We start from the raw sequence: 17,806 nt of genomic DNA on the forward strand, positions 1-17,806 counted from the left end.
CAAATGTGTGAATGAGTTGCTTGCCAGGGATTTATTTAGGTTTGTGGCCTCGGTGCTGAGGTTTGCACAGTGCCGTCCACTGCTGTGTAGAGCGCGCGAACGGCCGGCTTTGCTCTGCGGGACGGCACCTGGGGCAGGTAGCTGGACCCGAGATAGCATGCCCAGGAGCATGTGTGGCCTAATAAACGTGCAAACTTGCGCATGTTGCATTTAACCAGCGGTCATGTTCGTAAGCGCCTTTGTTATCTTGAACAGTCCGGGACCGTGGTTCATTTGTTGCGCCCTCAGACCAAGTGCAGATTAAAGTAAACAAAAAAGCTGTTCAATGTCGCCACTTGTCAATAGCAGTTCTACAGGTTCTGCATGTCTGTTAGGCCGCGCATGCTCCTGGGCACACTATCTTGGACCCAGCAACTGCCACCAGGTGTCGCCCTGCAGAGCAAAGCCGGCCGCTCGCGTGCTCTACACAGCACTGGATGGCACTGTACATGCTGCTTATGCAAAAACAATGCGGTAGTAAGCAGAAGTTACGCAGTACTAAGCATTGAAACAACATTTCTGCCCTAACTTATCAGAATGTAGTACGGTTTGCCATTGCCACTGGCACAGGAGGGAAGAAGGTTGACTCATAATACCACTCTGCTGTTTGCTTAACATTAATTCAAATGCTGAAAAGGTAGTCTGACTTGTTTTGCTTGGTCTACCATAGCAAACATCTTAAGGATAACATTTGCAGGCAGAGAGTGCATCTCACTTGGCAAGCCAATATTCTACGTAATGAAGCAAGCACAGAAAAAAAAGGTATAAAGACAATATAGTTCTTGTGGAGGGTATTTCCATTTCCTGCAAAACGCAAGTAAGCAAGCAGTATTTTACAGCGGTAGCTGTTGTGAAGAAAATCTGTTGAAAATGCTTAGTAGCTTTGCAATGTACATGTGATCCAGTTGCAATAGGTTCTTTGAGCTCTTAATCTGCACGCCCATCAGTAGGTTATGCCACAAGTCTGGCCGCCTTACACCACCTCTTCATATTTTCAGGTATACATGTGGTAGTTGTCTGTATCATTAACACTCAGTAACACTCGCAAAACACTAACAGTCGCAATAAAATTTCTAGTGCAAGCATATTTCTTTTTGTGCAAGTCCTGTTAGTCTGTTTTACTGCACTTTCAAAAGCATATCAGTTCACGACAAGGTGCTTGTACAGTGTGGCTCATTTTTAAAAGGAGCACCCCGCCGTCTGGGCCTCCCTTTGCTGGCTCTCTAGCTGTTATTGCCAGCTGAAGCTATGTCAATGCATCGTGCAGGGATGTACAAAGATGCCAGTGCCACTAACCACAAGTCATCTGCAGGCAAAGCTGGATAATTGTACACTTGCCAGAAGGGAAAAATCACGCATGCTCTGCAATCATGTGTTCACTTTAACACTGGATCACTCTCTGTACGTTGCTAATGACCTCATTACCATCACTAGCCATGTCCATGCTGCTAATGTCTGCACCATATCCAGATTAGCAGCCAGTCATCACTCAACCTAACTTGTGCTTCTGAGATTCTCTTAGTTGCTGATTCCTAGTTTGTAAAAAGAAGCTTGTGATACTGTGGGCCACAGGTGATCAAGCCAGGCCTGGGTAAGGACTCAAGGCCGCAGAGGTCCAACTGGGTTGTGCTAAACGTGAAGGGCACGCTAGACGATGGCACTGTGTTTGAGGAACACAAGGACTGGCGCATCATTTTGGGCGACATGGAAACTGTCTGCGGTGAGTACTGTCAACGCATGTTTATCTGACACTGTTTGACAGACAGCTTTGTTACTTTCGCTGATGCACTGCTTTGAACTTACCTAAGACAAATGAATCCTGTACATTGCAGCCATGACTTGCCACATTGCACCGCCATCTTAAAGGAGGATGTTGTCGCTTCATCTTCCTTCTGCCTGCAGCAGTTGGGTGCATGGTGACCAAAATGTTTGCCATGTTGCTTGGTGGCTATCGCAGGTTCCTGCCAAACCTAATGCAGCAGGTCCAGTTTTTCATCTTTGTGGCCACTTCTCAGCATAGGAAAAATGCTAGAACATGTGTGTGCAGTTACAGAAAGCCTTCCGAGTATTGAAATTAATCTGTAATCCTTTGCTATGGCGTTTGTGATAGCTGATAGTAGGCTGGACTTGCATTACCTCTTTTTTTTTTTTTTTTTTTTACTGGCCATGAAGCCTTTTTGTAATATTTTATAACAAGTATGCAAGCTGCTGCCTTATGAATTGCTTTAAAACAGTGGCAATTAGTCTGAGAGAAACATTTTCCTCTTGCATACCTTTATTACATCCCTTTTCACCCAGCTATGTTTCTTGGTAAGGAACCGCTTTTTAACACCAAGGCACTCCTCGGTTTCTTAAATGATGTTCTCTTACATGTTATAAGTCCACTAAATTCGTAGAGCATCCTTGTTTCAGGGGATGCCGCTGCGATAACTGTTTTGCATAGCACATGCCTCCAGGCCCTTGTGTTTCAAGGGCTCTGACGAGGCAATAGTGCTCTAGCCAATCTTAGAATCTTATATATATTATACATCGTATCATTTTTTGAAATGCATCGTAATGTTCATAGTACACGTCATATGTCATCGCCACAATCTTACTATACAGATTTTACTCACTTTAGAGCAACTATTTTTGGGCCCTTTTACAACCACATCACTTCAACTTCATGGAATCCGCCACTACACTGCGAAGACACTAAAACTGGCATGGCGCTCTTTGGCCATACCTGGCCCTTGCGCCAATAAAAACCACACACAGTGACAATTAGTGACCATTTCTTTCATAATTCCTGAAAAATGATTGCCATGATAAATAAGTGCAATCTCTTCACTATGAACAAAACAACTGCATTAGGCAATTTTATTGATTATACATACCATGCTTTGCCGGGTTGGAAGAAGAAGAAGCCGAGGTGCGGACGTTCCTCACATCGGCTCCGTCGTTTTTGAATGTTTGTGCAGCCTTCTTTGCCACCATCACGGATTCAAGCACATCACTGGATTTGTGAAGTCACCGGGAATTTGCGGACACCTTTCTTTAAGGTGGGACTTTCATTTTTGGACTGTTACTGGCCTTTCTTGGTGCAAGACCCGAGTAGGCCTACTGGCCCCGCCGTGCCGCGATGGCGGAAACGCGCATGGAAGATGAAGACGCTACCGGATTAGAAGAGAATGAGGAAGATCTAGGTTGGCAAATTGTGACAAGCCGAAAATTTCGCTCCACCACAAGGATTACTGGCGATGGGAAAACATCGCCGCAGAGCCAGCGAGAGCAAGGCAACAGCAGCAAGAACAAGGGACCTACAACCACTATGTTCAAAAACCGGATTGTCAAGGCATCAAGGATGCCCCAATTGCCCGAGGAGCACAGCAAAATCATCATCCGCCCACGAGGAGGTCTCAACTTGAGCAAAGTGAGCACCACAGCGATAGGCGTGGCGGTTATTGAAGCATCGGGCCTGACTCCGCAACAAGCCCGAGAGGATGTCGTTTGCCCTAACTTCACGCAAAACATCGTGGTGGTTAGTACACCAGATCCCAGCCATGCTGCCAGGTATGTGCGAATCAGGTCAATCATTATAGTGGAAACCGAATACGAAGTGAACGCCTACGAGACAGCTCCGCATACCACGTGTAAAGGAGTGATTCGGAGAGTTGACCTCAGAGACAATCAGGCCACGATAACGAAGAACATTGTGCATGACTTTAACCCACTGGCATTGGCAGCCAAACGTATTAAATCCACGGGTTCGGTTATTGTTTTGTTTGATGGGCTCAAGGTACCCAATTATGTAAGATACGGGTCGACCCTCGTCAAGTGCTACCTGTATAGGAAGCAGTTTGATGTCTGCTATGCCTGCGGAAAGATTGGACATCGATCAGATGTATGTCCAACACCGGACGTGGTACAGTGCAGAGGATGTGGAACTAAAAACCCGGAGGACAATCACATGTGTGTGCCTAAGTGCAAATTCTGTGGAGGGGACCACCCAACTGGGGACAAGACTTGCCGACAGCGGTACCAAATTCCATACGTGGTACGAGTTCGACGACGAGAACGCAACAGATCTGCATCGGAGGCGACATCAGCACAGCTGCAATGGGATGCCCAAACGGGCACCAGGGGGCGCACGTGCTCAAGGAGCCCCACACGGTCAAGACGCCGCTCGCCGTCGAAGGGCAGAAGCCGCTCCAGATCACGCGAAGTGCAGGTGCGCTTCGAAGGAGGAGGGCAGACGCCTGTCGACAAGACGACATCTGGAACAACCTGGGCCGACAAAGTGAAAGGTACTGTGAGGGCTGCGGAGAGCGGTGCGGAGCGGCTGGTCGGAGATAATGATGCCAGGGTAGAACAGCTAATTAAAGAAGTAACGTATCTGAGAAAGGCAAATGAAGAACTTACTAAGCAGGTTGTAGAACTTCGCAAGAACTCGCAGACTAACTCCACAAAAGTAGCAATAGCCAAACCGGTGAATAATGACAACAGCCAGGATGAAGAAAACACACCAGCTCCAAAGAAGCGGGCAATAAGCCCAGTAGAAACGACAGTGTGCTCTGCTTTGGAAGAGATCAAGGAGGCGATTAAACAACTTAGAGATGCCATAGATAAAACTACCTTCAAAGTTGATAAGTTATGGAAATGGAGACTGACGGCTGAAAAGAGGCTCACCAAAGTAGAAGCACAGGGCGATGACGACGAATACCTACCCTCAGAAGCAGAAAGCGTCAGATCGCTCCCTAGCGTGTCGGGGGGTTCTACGAAGCGTACTCTAGCGGGTAGCAGTAAGGCGGGTTCTATTAGCAATGGCTAGCAGGGGGAGCTTTACCGTGTGGCAATGGAATTGCCGAGGATTTTATCACAAAAAAGCACCTCTTATGCAGTTAATAAAAGCCTCTCCAGACAAACCGAAAATAATTATGCTGCAGGAAACCTTGGCGGATGAGATCAGCCTATCCGGATACAAAGCGACATGCAGGGGCAAAGAGCCGGGTAGGGGGCTAGCCACGCTCGTAGATAAGAAAATACCTTACATAGAACATGATTTGCGCCTTGGACTAAACAAATTAGAATACTTACTAGTGGAAATCATTTTGAAAAGGAATAGAAGCAAACCGCAAAGCCTCTTTTGTCTTAATGTTTATAGCAGCCCTAGCGACATGAAACAGAGTTTCAGGGCACTTCTTAATAAGACTATGGCTGTTACTAAGCACGCTCCACTCATTATTGGAGGGGATTTCAACGCCCCACATCAAACCTGGGGATATCGCTGGAATACTAAGAAAGGGGATGGACTCTGGCACCTAGCTACAGATCTTAATCTCTCCCTCATCACAGACCCAGCTTATCCCACTAGGTGTGGTACATCTACATGCAGGGACTCCACCCCAGACCTTACTTTTGTATCAAACTTAGCGAACGCTGGCTGGAATAATTCCAATATTGACCTGGGTAGTGATCATTACATATTACAAATACTATTGGAAACACCAAGTAATCAGATAAAGCACTTTAACTACATTGACTGGGATCTTTTTCGGAAAGCAAGGAAAATCAGAGCTGAGACAGAGGAAGGACAAAAGAAAACACTCCAAACTTGGACCACTCAGCTCAGGGAAGATGTAAAGGCGGCAACGAAGGATATTACCACAGAGGAGGATATCGAAATCATGGACAGTAGGCTGGCGCACTTGATTGAAGCGAAACAATCTATGTTAAATAGATGGAAAACGCAACGGCTGAACAGGAGACTCAGGAAGCGCATAGCATTGTTGAATAGGGAGATTGAAGAACACTCCAGAAATTTACAGAAACAACAATGGGATGAGCTTTGTAATTCCATAGATGGTCGAATCAGACGTGGTGGGAATTGGAACTTACTTAGACATTTGCTTCATGAGAACGACACGAAATCTAATAGGAGAACAGCAGTAGCACGACTCGTCCATCGTGAGAGTCAGGACACAACGGAGGAGGCCATTCTGGATCGGCTCGCAGCTAAGTATTTACCACTTAAGGATAGCGATGAGAGTACAGACCTGCCTGAATATACAGGGGAAGAGTGTGAGCCTATGGATCAAGACTTCACAGAAAGCGAAGTTCGTGCAGCCCTGTACGACCTCAACAGTAGATCTGCTGCCGGTCCAGATGGCATTTCCAATAGGCTGTTGAAAAATTTGGACGATCATTCCATAAAATATTTAACAGAGTATTTCAACGAACTCTGGAAAAACGGTGATTATCCGAAGGAATGGAGAATTGCTAACACAATTCTTATTCCCAAACCAGGCAAGCAACTCAATCTAGATAACCTAAGACCCATATCATTAACATCATGTCTGGGCAAAACCATGGAGCATGTCATACTCAATAGACTGACTAAGTATGTAGAAAACAGAAATATTCTTCCGCATAACCTGATCGGTTTCCGTCCTGGACTTTCGACTCAAGATGCAATGCTTTTAATCAAGCATCACCTTATTCTTGCTAGCCCGCTACATACGAGAGCTATTCTAGGCCTAGATGTAGAAAAGGCCTTTGATCGCATCAAGCACAGGGCCATATTGGATATCCTCTCGGAGATGGGATTGGGTAAGCGATTGCACAATATCGTCAAAGCGTTTCTCGGTGGCCGTTCTGCTTGTCTCAGGTTAGGCGAACTCCAATCGACAACCCTGGAACTTGGGAATCGTGGGACACCACAAGGGTCTGTCCTATCTCCCATGTTATTTAATTTGGCAATGTCAAAAGTGGCTCGAGGTCTCGCGCAGATTGAGGGTATCCACTTTGCTATATATGCAGATGATGTAACAATCTGGAGTGCCGAAGGTAATATGGGACAAAGAGAGATCAAACTACAGGAAAGCATTTATGTGGTAGAAACAACACTTGAGGGTATGGGACTGAACTGCTCTGCTAAAAAATCAGAACTATTGGTATTACGGAGCAGTAAGCGTGGGCGCAGGCCGAAAGGATATATCCCAGAGGAAGAACCCCGCATTGACATATGCGCCAAGAATGGAGAACCAATCAGGCAGGTGGAGACTATTAGAGTGTTAGGACTTCTCCTGCAAGCGAACGGATCTAATTGCAGGATGATAGAATACATCTCTAACAAGTCAGAAGAAGTCATTAGGCTTCTGCGTAGAGTTACCAACAAGCATAAGGGGCTAGGAGAAGACAGTGCCATAAGATTGGTACATGCATTCGCCTTTTGCCACTTCTCGTACGTGGCTGGCATGCTCCAATGGACACAGGCTGATAAGAACAAGCTAAACGCTTTAATCAGACGACTTATAAAGACTGCACTAGGACTTCCCATCAGCACGGCCAATGATAGCTTATTGCGCCTAGGGCTGCATAACACACTAGAGGAGATAGCTGAGGCTCAACAGGTGGCCCACCAGGAGAGACTAATGGGGACACGCCCTGGGAGGGCGCTACTTGAAGAAATTGGCGTAGAAATTAACCACACCAACGAAGGAGAATTATTAACACAATTGCAAGCGGGACTACGGGAAACAATAAAGACGACCCCGTTCCCTAGGAACATGCACCCGACACATAACCTCGAGAGACGGAAGGCAAGGGCGAAGGCACTCCTTCAAGACATAGATCAACATAAGCAGCAGGCGGTGTTCGTTGACGCTGCCTGGGTTAAAAATAAGGATGCGTATACCTCCGTTGTCGTAGACACTCAAGGTAACATACAGGATGCCATCACCGTCTATACCAAGGACCCCACAGTAGCAGAACAAGTAGCAATCGCCTTAGCCATCCGGGCTAATCGGTGGACACATATTTACAGCGACTCTAGAACAGCCATACGCAACTTTACCAACGGATATGTGACACGGATAGCAACAAAATTATTAGAGAAGGTCAAGAGTGAGAGGATCGAAATCCGCTGGTTTCCTGCACATCTGGGGGTGGTGGACGGAGCTCGGAGAAACCTCAATGAGGTGGCAAATGAAGCAGCACGAGGACTTTCTAGCCGTGCTCTTCAAGACCGAGCAACTTACACTTCACCCGGGGAACACAGGGATCGATTATTAACATATAACGAAATCACGAAGCATTATTATTTAAGCAGAAGGGAATACCCATTGCCACACGGTAAGCTTTGCAGAGCCCAAGCGGTCACATTACGTTTGCTACAGACAAGAACATACCCAAGTCCATATTTTATTAACAGGATCTATCCGGAGAGGGAAATTCAAACCAACTGTAATAAGTGCAATGGCATCATTACTCTTGACCACATGCTTTGGCAGTGCCCCGCGGTCTTCACAGACCGTGACAAGGAACAAGAATGGTGGCGGCAAATGCTACACAGTGAATCACTCTCTGACCAATTACGGGCAGTCCAGAAGGCCCGCGATGTGGCTGAAGGGCTCGGCCTGACAGTCCCAACGTGGGAGCGGCCCGCGTCAACGTATGGTTGACCTTCAGGACCCAATAAAGTTCTCCATACCATACCATGCTTTGCCACATTTAACTTAAGTGCTCAAGTGAGTTGTGCAAGTTTTCCTTCTAAGTATTTCCCTGGAATTACTGGAGGTACCAGGCATATAGTCATTGCAAATGCTAGTACATAAGGAAGTCAGCACTGACATATTTAGCAGTGTTTAATTCTTCACTGTTAGTAGTATATATTTCGTTCTTGAGTAGCTATTCAGTGAATCTCTGCACTTAACCCTTTGTGTGCCTAGATCAAGTCTCGCACGCCCAGGAATTTTCTTTTGTCTACTGACTGCCATCCTTTTATCATTATGATGGGAATGCTCCCTAGCTGGCGCCAACTCCTCCCCCTCCCCCGTTCCTCCCCCCTTTTTTTTCTATTCTTGTGGGCACGGCTGGCTCCCCGGGGTTTTTTTAAAAGTTCGTGGGGCTGCAACATTCATATGGAGGCGGATTGCCAGCAAAGCTGCTTAGGCTACATGCATGGGCTGCATACATGGGCTGCACACATCGTGAAATCATACATTGTTTTCGTACGGCACCACACTGCGGCAACACAAGCGCCGCCGAGGTCACTACACCTCCCATGCATCTGCTGCAAACACTTTTGCAGCCGTGCTGGCACCTCCAACATGTGTGGCATTATAACCGCAGAAGCGCAGGCCACATGCACAGGTGCCATCACCATACTCTTTCCTCCTCTCCTCTACCCGTCTCCATTCTAGGAGTGCCGGCACCTCTGACGCACGTGACTTTATAAACACAGAAGTGCTGGCCACAGGCACAGGCACCACTGCCGCACTCTTTCCCTTCTCCCCCACATGATAGGCTGCGTGCACATTCCTGTCCACGTGCTGGGTCCCCAATGCAGACGCAAGCCGCCCAGGGTATCCCGCCTCGAAACGCATGTGGGTGATGCATACAGGGTCTAAAGGTAAACAGCTTCGCTGTGAAATGGCAGCGTGGAATCTGGTGACTGCAGAGATGATGGCCACCTTTTTCAATGCCAGATTTGTGGTTTTCTTTTTGACGTTTCTTCACCTAAGGTAAACAATTAGACCTGGAGAGCTTTAGTGAGCCATGTTCAGGGCTGCTAATTAGTACTGACGATTGCAAAGAAGCATTCGATCCTCTGGCTGCCTCACTCGCATGAGCCTGGCCTGATAAAAGCCCTTTGCCACTGGTGCCTCTGCAATTTCGTTTCCTCGCTGTGCGAGGAATGATGCATTGCTTGGAGGATGCAAAAGCATGCTTGAGTTTTGCTCCAAGAAATGTCAGGCTTCATATAATAGCACTTCTGCCATGCCTATCTGTAATTCAAAAGCATGAAAAGTTTGACAGTAACAGACTACAAAAAAGAACAAATGAACTCCTGATATTGCAGCTACAAAAGCTGTCTACAATAGATAAGTTATGAAAGAAATTTGGGAAATTTAGATAGTTACCTAGAAAACTAAAGTTGGTACGGAAAAGGTTAATGGCAGAATCTGCAGCCTGTGTTGCTTGTGCTAGTAGCATTCAGCATGATCTTGTCTGCTTGCCTTGTTGGGGCGCCCTGTCAATCTTGTCCTGTGCTGTGTTTTTGTGCAGGTTTGGACATCACGCTCGCCCTTATGGAGAAAGGCGAGGTTGCCGAAATTGTGGTCCCTGCCAGGCTGGGCTATGGGGACCAGGGAAGGTGAGGCTGAAATGCTAACACACAGCTTACACTTATGTTGGACCGCAGTTTTCTGGGCGTTCGGCAAGCCACCATTCACGACAGTTTCTTTGGTAATGCTGTTACGTGCTGTAAAATCCTGATCGATCAATTGAGCCTGCCCTGTCAACCTTCTCAGCCCCCCACCCCTCCCCCTCTCGCCTCGTTATAAGCTATTGCCAATCTTGTAGTGCTTTTCTTCACAGTGGAATCTCTCATAGAAGCAGTGAACAAGCATAGCAACATAACTACCACAGTGGTGTTGTTTTACTCAAGCATGAACCACTACAGCAATGTGAGTGACAAGTGATAGACAATGACTTAGTAGTTTGCGCCATTTATTACTGGTGTCCGTCTTTTCCTGTGAGGCTAATTGCACCACAGCAATCTATACTATAGTGAAGGTTGGCGGTGTAAACAAGATTGCATTGTCATTAGCTAACATGAGGTAGCTGACGGAAACTTTTGTGATATGTAGAGTGCTCGTCTTCAATTAGTAGTTACTTCTAAGTGGCAGCGCCATGTGGCCAGAGCCTCCTGCTTTAAATTTTGCGGCAACTGAATGGTGGGCCCTTTGATGGGCCAGTACCTTGTTACAGGTGCTCTGTATGCTGTTCAAACGATGAAGAAAAAGGCAGTTTTGATGCTCCTGGTCAGTCTAGTGCAGGGGTTCCCAGATGAGGTTCCACGGAACCGAGGCATTTAATGAATAGCATTTGAGGGTTCCTTGAGCGGCCAAAATGAACCCGACCCCATCCCTTCTTCAGGGGATTTTTATATTACAGTTTAACGATTAAAAGCATAAACATATCTGTAGGAAAAAGAAGCAAGGGCGAGGGAGTTTCCACACCACTTTGGGAAGGCTGGTGGGGTTCCCCAACTCCAGAAAGTTCGGGGACCTCTACCCTAGTAAATAATTACTGAAAGCAAAATTTGCAAAACGGTCTTCAGGGCAGCCGCATTACAAACCACATAACAGAGTGTAGACTCCACTCTTAGTGTGTTAGGCGTCTCTTATTCTTTAGTTGTTATTTTGTAATATAACATTGTATCCAGCCACACGAGGCGTCTTTTAAGCGTTAGCTACTTGGCGTCACGCATAAGGGTATTGAATCCAACAAAGGAAGGGCTTCAGTCCTGCCCGAGTGCTGACGTCAAGTCCCAAGAAACAAAGGGGCTTCTTGGGGACACCTTTTTTAGCTCTGTAGGTGCAGGGGAAGTTTTGTAACTAGCCTACAAGAACGCCCAGTTTGTGTATTGGCAACAGGCTGTCCAAGGCATGTGCCCATTGCATTCGCAGGTATAATGTGTTTAAATAAATTCAGCAATCGCACAGCGTTTGCATGACTGCTTCTAGGAATAAGTGGAAGCTGGCCATCATATTGTATCTATACAAGCTTTCGGTTGGACTAAAGAAAGTGACCAGTCAGGTCACTTTTTTTAGCCACCAGAAAAGTTAAATCATCTATATTTGGTCACTGACCCCTACCATGAAATGTCCAAAGGGTGCCAGTCCAAGTACTCGAGCTCATTGATTTCTTCGAAAATGGAGCGGCGTAGTACAACATGCCACTTTCATTGGGCTGAAAATGTCAGACAGACCAGCCACTGTATAAAAGACTGTATGTGAACCTCTAAAAGATGCATTGAAGGGTTCAAAATCGCAGAATGATGGTGAGGGGAACTTAAAAGGAAGCTGAAGGGTTTTCCAGAAAAAATGAGTGAAGAGCTGTATGTAATGGTTTTGAACCCTCCGAATTCGAATATTGCATCGAAATTGAGCGAAAGAAAGCGCAAACAGATTTTATTTCGATGGAAAGTGCAGCAGCAGACTCGGGGCAGCTCGCACGCCTCGCTTCTGCCTGTGATTGGTCAGGCGTCTCGTCAGGCGCCTTGCCCACATGCAAACTTTACACTTGCACTGCGTTATGGTAGCTGCATGTAGGCTGTTTCACAACACACATGCAAATAGAAAATTAACGGCGGTTTGCGACGAAACCTGCGTCAAGGGTGGGAGGTAAACATGCACCTTCCGTTCAACGTGCTAACACGAAGGAGCTAGCAGTAAATTAAAATTCAGGTTTGGAGGAGTTCTTGTATATAAAGGATATTCCAAGACCAAATACCATCCATCCGCCCGCACCCGTCCCGTCTTTGCGTGTTCGTTGCCCCAACCTTCTCGCACTGCGTTTAGAAAGCCTGCTAGCAGCGAGTCGTACTCTCACTCATTCAAGCATTATCGATAAACTCTGGTAGTAATCGTCCTCACGGAAGTGATTTAGAGCACAGCACCATTGTACTTGAGTGCTTGAAATTCTTTCGATTCGCAGCTGCCTCCCACTTAGCTGAAAGCTTCTTGTTTTACGAGAAGTAATGGAACATCGGAACGTCGTCGCAGCCGCTGTTGTTAGTGCAACTGTAGGCTGCACACAACGCCGGCATGATCGGCCCACCACTTCAGTTGATGCTGCGCATGTCAACTTGCACTCTACATACACACAAACAAGGGAATGCAGGGTCGAGCAAAGCAGATTATGACGGCATGCACGCAGAAGCGAGCACGGTCAGGCACGCTCACGGGGACTGCGAAGGAACGGAACACCAGTGCTGATGTCACTACGCTGCGATTTCCGGTCTCCGCTCTCCTCGTCAGTGTCAGCAGCAGCGCGTGACAGGGGCGGAGCGACAGCGCAATTTTAACCGACGATTACGTCGCTCCTAAGTGAAAAACCCCCCCCCAAAATTTTACCTGCATGGTTTATAAGGTTCCTGCATCCGTATATGAGCGTCTTATTGAATTCAACAGACTTTTCAGTTTCACTTTAAGTGGCACTGTAATTCATGCTCCGGGCACAGGAGCACTTCTTTTTGCCAATTTAATTCAACATTAATCGCACCAGCACTGGAAGTGTGTTGAAAAGAGTAATGATTACTTATACAAATGAAATTTCTCTTGTGCACTTGTTTGCAATGTTTGTCTTAACATTGTGATGAGGTAGTGATGTTGGTCAGGTTGAAGCACTAGCCGAGAGAATGGATGGGAAGAACAGAACTGTTTATTGGGGGAACTCTTGCCAGGGATGAAAAGCAGCACCCTGAGAACAACAATATTGGTGAGCACACTCAGCGATTATCGAATTAAATTGCACTGCTCGACTCCAACCACCATCTATACATCCGTCATGGTGCAGTCTGGAGCAGTCGGTAGTGCTTGTATCAGTTAGAGACTGTATTCCAATGTTTGCAACGGGCACACAATATGAATAATACCGGTGTCACAATGGTGCCTTTGATTGCGATTGAGCCTGATCAGGATAACATTTTTCTGTGGTAATTGGCTCCCTTCTGTGAAAGGTTAGCCAAGCCCGTCTAGCTATTAAGTGATGACAACATTCACTAATGTCCTGGCACTGCAAGATCATCTTGCACGAGAATGATAATGCAGTAGTAAAGACACTTCAGTGAAAGGGAACACGGTCCAAAAGTAAATAAAACGTATAGTATGTGGCAATATATCAGATTTTCCATTGCCCCTTGAGTCACGCTTGTGTGCTTAGTTGAAGCTTTTATGCCTTGCCGTCTTATGGGCTCGTATATATTGTGCTGTACGACACATTGCCAGCCTTTGCCAAGTGAGAATTTGTTGGATAGACAGTTGAGGCCTCTTCTTCACCATCTCAGGGAACCGGACGTACCCCCCAAGGCAAGGCTGCATTTCCATGTGGAACTGCTGGACACCTATCCTGCCAAGGAGGAGACTGACCTGCCCTTCCAGGAGCGCCTCTCCATTGGGTGCGTGTGTACGTTGCAGAACTCCCAGGGTTTGCTGACAGTACGCAGATTGTCACATTAGTGGTTCAATGGGCCACGTGGCCTATGCACATCCAATGCCTCCTCTACCAGATGCCTGCCGCGTCGCTGGTTTTCCCATTAGAGCGGAGGTTCCTGTAGTTCGGGGTAGTCGCGGAGAGATGGCGCTCGCAGCCGACCCTATTTCCTGTTGCGGAGGAAGTGACAATCATTAGGCTGGCGCGTGCTCGACCAATGGCTTGATGAGAGTCCTCGGGTCCTGCCTCCGGGATTGCAACAGACGCCGCTAAAATTTCGGAGGCAAGGAAACGTGATTCAAGTTTAGAGCAGCTGCCGCAACTAGCGCTTGCAGCCGACCCTGGTGGAGAGGAGGAAAGAGGAGAGGGGCCGGAACCTGCTTCTCAGCTCATGCAGCAGGCATCTTCTAACGGAGGCATTGGCTCATCCCATGCCTGATGTATTGCCCAGTTTACTGGTTGAAGATGATTAATCCTCTTAATTAACTCTTTGAAGTATTGCGTTTGTCACAGGTATTGAATGACCATATTGTGCCAGATGTTCCGGCGACAACTGTCTATATTTAAAAAGAAAAGGAGGTGGGCAATCTTTACAGTAGTCGCCAATATGACTGTGAAGAAAGCCTGCACATAGAACTTGTAATCTTGTGCTAAAAGCTCTCCGGGAAGTGCTGGTTTGAAGAAAAATGCGGACCTAAAATCAGTGCTAAACGTATTCATTTTCCACTATCGCAAGAGTTCCTCTTCTTTGTCTTCTGTATCTTGTGCAGTTTCTGTCTGGCCACATTTCTATGAACGTGACTTTGCAATATCTACAAGCTTTCACTGACATGATGTTTTTGGTTGCAGTGATGCAAAGCGTGAAAGGGGAAACTTCTGGTACAGCCGCGGTGACTACTCGAATGCAGCCCATTGCTACAGGAGGTAAGAGACCTTTCGTTTATGATACGAGTGGTATAATTATGATACAAGTATGGGTATTCTTTTTCTAGTGTACTGAAAAAAAAGGGGAAGATTGTATAGTTACTATAAAATTCCCGCTCTTTGCTGACCTCTGTATAGTCACTGACATAGCTTCTACGCCATATTGCAGGGGTGGCCAGGTGGACGGGTTCAAAGGACCACAACCTGAGCTTACCATGTTTTGCAGAAGCTGTAGCAAAAAATTTAAGTTAGAGATGCAAGTGACGTAGCTCTTCTATATTGCTGTGGGCCACATGTCATCTTCCATGCAATACTTTTGATATCCCACATTTCTTGGAACTACTACGTAACCATCGCCATTGGGATGCTTTCCCACACCTAGACTAATTTGCTTTTTCATTCTGCAACACACACGAGGTGCCTACACACCAAAATGTGATGAAACACGCTAGCTTAGCACATAAAATTGGTTCTTTTTTCTAATGAACTTTCATAATAGAAGCAGCACGCCATTGCCAACCTACGCAAAAACTTGTTCACAGTTTGAACACCCCGAGAAGTTGGATATTTGGTTTGTTTCTTTTTCTAGCTTTTTTGAAGGCTGCAGATTTATGTGCATTCAGAGTCGTCTGCCACACCTGACAAGTGGAAAGGCCCGTTTTGAAATATTTGATTTCGTAATCAAGCATTTTTGTGCTCTTTGAGTTCTTTTAAACATCTAGATCTAGTTCTAATTGAACTGGTTACACTGTTATTCCGTTTGCCGCTTTTATCTGATTTCTTTTCCCCCTCTTCTTTGCATTGCAGGGCACTGGATTTTCTTGATGACATGGGTCTGGTAAGGGTGAATTTAGCTCATTTACAATGCTCTGAGTAACAACTAGCGTCCGCAAACATTTGTGCTCGTTCCAATAATTGTATTACCAGAACTTGTGCACGAACATTTGTTATTAGTAAACACAGATCGCCTATGTCAATTAAGTGGGTGCAGAAGAGAAAAATGCAAATTAAAACTTTGTAGACGAACTACTCTTGTTGAATGATAAAGCTGCTGTTTCTGCCGAGATTTATATGGGGTAAATGAGCGAGCAGCTTAGCAGCTGCTCAAAATATTTGTGACGGCACTAATTTCAGGTTAGTACGCCGCATTCTTGTAGCAGCCTAATCATTCTGTGAACTCTTTCTTTGTTTGTTTCTCCTTTATCATTTGTGAAAATTTGTGCCTGTATTTTCTGGCTCTGGTGATTCAAGTGTGACACCCGCACATACAGTGAAAAAGCAGCGGAATTTTTGATTATGCAATACAGCTTGAAACATGTGGTGCATTTCTTTGTTGCTGGTATCTTCTACTGTTACCAGTGGCACCCACTGATCTACCGAGAATGGCGTAAATGGCATAGTCCCGGCATTTGATTACTTGTGCCTTATCTTGCGCATGCCACAGATTTTAAAATGAAACTTGTGGAATTGCAGTTTTTCTTTTTCTTTTTTGTTAATACATGTAGCAGTCTTTTATCATAATAACTGCCAATGACTTTCCATTGTAAAAGCACAGAGCATTCTGAAAAATCAATACAATGGAATCCTGTTGACTTCGACAAGAAAAAATAAAAATGTATGATATGAATTGTGAAATCAATACAGAGAACTCTCGAGGTTCTCTATCAAGAAGGTACTAACAACAAAATTGCGTGGACCAGGAACATGACACCAAGATTTTCTCTGGATTCTAACCCACGTTGTAGTCCCACAGTTAGCATATGTTGTCAGTCCCACCTACGTAAACAGCTAAAGCCAAACCTGAGTTCCGAATGTTTGCTCTGTCACTGACGCTTCTTTTTGGGTACAGCGAGCTTTTTTTTTTTTCGAGCGCTTCAATGCTTGGGCTTGTTTATGTGTGCTAGGGCAATATCATCTGCTTCAAAAATACTTTGTAGTGCGGCAACATTACACTCTGAAAGAAAAGTTTGCACCTTTTAGGGCATATCTTGTCCCCAAAGAATAATTGCCTGTCTTGTATGCCGTTCCTTTCTTTAACACTCGCCACCCGGTATTTTCAGGTCACAAATGGCATGTGCGTTGTCAACGTCACGTAGCATTCTTGACAGGAAAGTAGCGAGCACAGAGTTTTCAAGAATGGAAAATGCAATCCAGACAGACGGCAACCATTGCTTGGGGGCAAAATATATCTCCAGTGGCGTCAGCTTTTTTAGTGTATTCTTTACTGGGACCGCATAGATGTTGTTCAGTACAGAAATACGAAAATTACAAATAAGTGAAAAACCGTCAGCTAGCTGAGTGTCAACCACCTAGCGCACAAACGCTACAAATGAAACCCAAGCAGGTTCCTTGGAAAGGAAGCTTCGAAGTTCAAGAAAAATACATTCTGGTCCGGGGATTCCACCCGGGACAAATGCCTTACCAGAGCAGTCATTCTACCATTTCAGCCGACTTGTTTATCCAAGAGACTAGCTGATCATAGAGTGAGGCTAAATTAGTCAACTGGAAGCATAGGGACTCTGAATGCAGTTCAGTCAAGGACCTGGACAAATTTTTCTTGAACTGCCAAGCTTTCTGAAAAACCAGTACAGTCGAACACACTTATAACAACATTCAAGCACCATGAAAATTTCATTGTTATAACCGATAATTGTTATAACCAGGTTGCATGAAAAAATCAAAATAGGGGGATGGCAGAGTTGGTGTGAGAAAACTGTAATGGTAAGGAGGTTAGAGCACCTCCCCACCACCTTCCTTCATTTGTCTGCTGATTGTGCTTGCTCGTTTAACTGCTTCCTGGGGGCTCTGATCGCGTGTAACAAGCCGCGGCTGTAGGTGTTAAAGAATGGCTCTGCCATAACAA

The 17,806-nt window shown here is 45.8% G+C and overlaps 1 protein-coding gene across 1 annotated transcript in view; it reads left to right on the forward strand.

Annotated features, from left to right (window-relative positions):
* LOC142576012 (peptidyl-prolyl cis-trans isomerase FKBP8-like) overlaps positions 1–17,806 on the forward strand; it is a 51,296-nt gene that overhangs the window by 2,857 nt on the left and 30,633 nt on the right. Inside the window, exons 3-7 of the mRNA XM_075685889.1 lie at positions 1,612–1,759; positions 10,087–10,174; positions 13,874–13,984; positions 14,869–14,943; positions 15,751–15,781. Of these exons, the coding sequence (XP_075542004.1) occupies positions 1,612–1,759; positions 10,087–10,174; positions 13,874–13,984; positions 14,869–14,943; positions 15,751–15,781 (453 nt within the window). The remainder of the gene's footprint in view (positions 1–1,611; positions 1,760–10,086; positions 10,175–13,873; positions 13,985–14,868; positions 14,944–15,750; positions 15,782–17,806) is intronic.

This window comes from Dermacentor variabilis, chromosome 3 (genome assembly GCF_050947875.1).
Source record: "Dermacentor variabilis isolate Ectoservices chromosome 3, ASM5094787v1, whole genome shotgun sequence".
NCBI classification, from domain to species: Eukaryota; Metazoa; Arthropoda; class Arachnida; order Ixodida; family Ixodidae; genus Dermacentor; species Dermacentor variabilis.